Raw genomic sequence first — 1,698 nt, 5'->3', positions numbered from 1 at the left:
GGACCACCGGCACGCACCTCGGCCAGCAGGAGCACAAAGGCGGCGGCGGAGGAGGCGGAGGCGGCGGCGGCGGAGGCGGCGTGGGGGCGAGCCGCGAGGACCTGGCCGCCGGCTTCCACCACAGGTCCCACCTGGTGCACCAGCAGACGCAGGCGGCGCACCACGGCGCCTGGGCTCCGGCCAGCGCGCACCACCTGTCCCCGCTGTCGCCGGCGTCGGGCGGCGGCGGCGGCGGCGGCGGTCACCAGGCTCTGGTCTACTCGCAACCCGGATACACGAACCTGAACGCCATGCTGGGCAGCCCCCAGCCGGGCGCCCTCCACCACGGCTTGCGCGAGCCGCTCCACGACGACGCGGCGGCGGTGCACGACGGCCACATGGAGTCCCCGCAGCAGGCGTTCGGCCACCACCAGGACCACTCGGACGAGGACGCGCCCAGCTCCGACGACCTGGAGCAGTTCGCCAAGCAGTTCAAGCAGCGGCGGATCAAGCTGGGCTTCACGCAGGCGGACGTGGGCCTGGCCCTGGGGACCCTGTACGGCAACGTGTTCTCGCAGACCACCATCTGCCGCTTCGAGGCGCTGCAGCTGAGCTTCAAGAACATGTGCAAGCTGAAGCCGCTGCTGAACAAGTGGCTGGAGGAGACCGACTCCAACACGGGCAGCCCCACCAACCTGGACAAGATCGCCGCGCAGGGCCGCAAGCGCAAGAAGCGCACGTCCATCGAGGTGGGCGTCAAGGGGGCGCTGGAGAACCACTTCCTCAAGTGCCCCAAGCCGTCGGCGCACGAGATCAGCACTTTAGCCGGCACGCTGCAGCTGGAGAAGGAGGTGGTGCGCGTTTGGTTTTGCAACCGGAGACAGAAGGAGAAGCGCATGACGCCCGTGGGGGTCCCGCATCCCAACATGGACGACGTATATTCCCAAGCGGAGACCCCCCCGCTGCACCGCTCGCTACACAGCCCCGTGCAGTGACTTGACTTGACAGCCCCGAACATTCGCTCCCACCCCCTCCGCCTCCGGTCCACCCCTCGCCCCCCTTGCCCATCACCACCACCGCCACCACCACCACCACCAGGCTCCTTTGTAGACGAATAAAAGGGACTTCGTGGAGTTTACACTATTTAGGTTTCTTCGACGAGACTTTTTTTGGTGGGGTTTGGGGGGGGGGGGAGTTATGTGCAGTTTTTTTTTTTAAACTTAGCATTGGGAATACATGTTGAGAGAGAAAAAAAATCACATCTAGTGACAAATATTCAATTTAAAGCGAGACAAAGATTTATTTACCAAAATTATAACGGAGGAGATGTATGGAGAATCATCATCTCCTTCCCCTCCTTTGGGGGGGACGTGAACGCATCACACGCCTGCAAAAACAAAACAATGACAGCAAAACAAAAAAACAAAAACAAAAAAACACTGGAGATGAAAAGTCAGCACTGAATGAACTTTTTTGGTCGTTCTTTTGTTATTAATATTTGGTTTGTTTGTTTTTTAATTTCCAAGCATTTTAACCCGAGTGTGTACCGTGGTGAGGGAGGCTTTGGAAATTTGCATCTTATCAGGGTCAAAATTTGAGAGGAAAACCGTCAGAAATTAACCGATATTGCAAGCGCATCAGGACTGATTGCACGCCTTAATAATATTTCTAAGTTCTGTTATGTTTTTTTAATCACACTTGACCAAACGTCGAAATTTG

General features: G+C 57.7%; 1 protein-coding gene across 1 annotated transcript in view; it reads left to right on the top strand.

Annotated features, from left to right (window-relative positions):
• pou3f1 (POU class 3 homeobox 1) overlaps nt 1-979 on the top strand; it is a 1,942-nt gene extending 963 nt beyond the window's left edge. The window contains exon 1 of the mRNA XM_061821056.1: nt 1-979. This exon is cut by the window's left edge and continues 963 nt beyond it. Within this exon, the coding sequence (XP_061677040.1) occupies nt 1-974 (974 nt within the window). The 3' untranslated portion in view covers nt 975-979.
• The last annotated feature ends 719 nt before the right edge of the window (nt 980-1,698 follow it).

Source organism: Syngnathoides biaculeatus, chromosome 5, assembly GCF_019802595.1.
Source record: "Syngnathoides biaculeatus isolate LvHL_M chromosome 5, ASM1980259v1, whole genome shotgun sequence".
In the NCBI taxonomy this organism is placed as follows: domain Eukaryota; kingdom Metazoa; phylum Chordata; class Actinopteri; order Syngnathiformes; family Syngnathidae; genus Syngnathoides; species Syngnathoides biaculeatus.
Note: the sequence above shows the minus strand (reverse complement) of the source record. Positions and strands in the feature narration are given on the sequence as shown.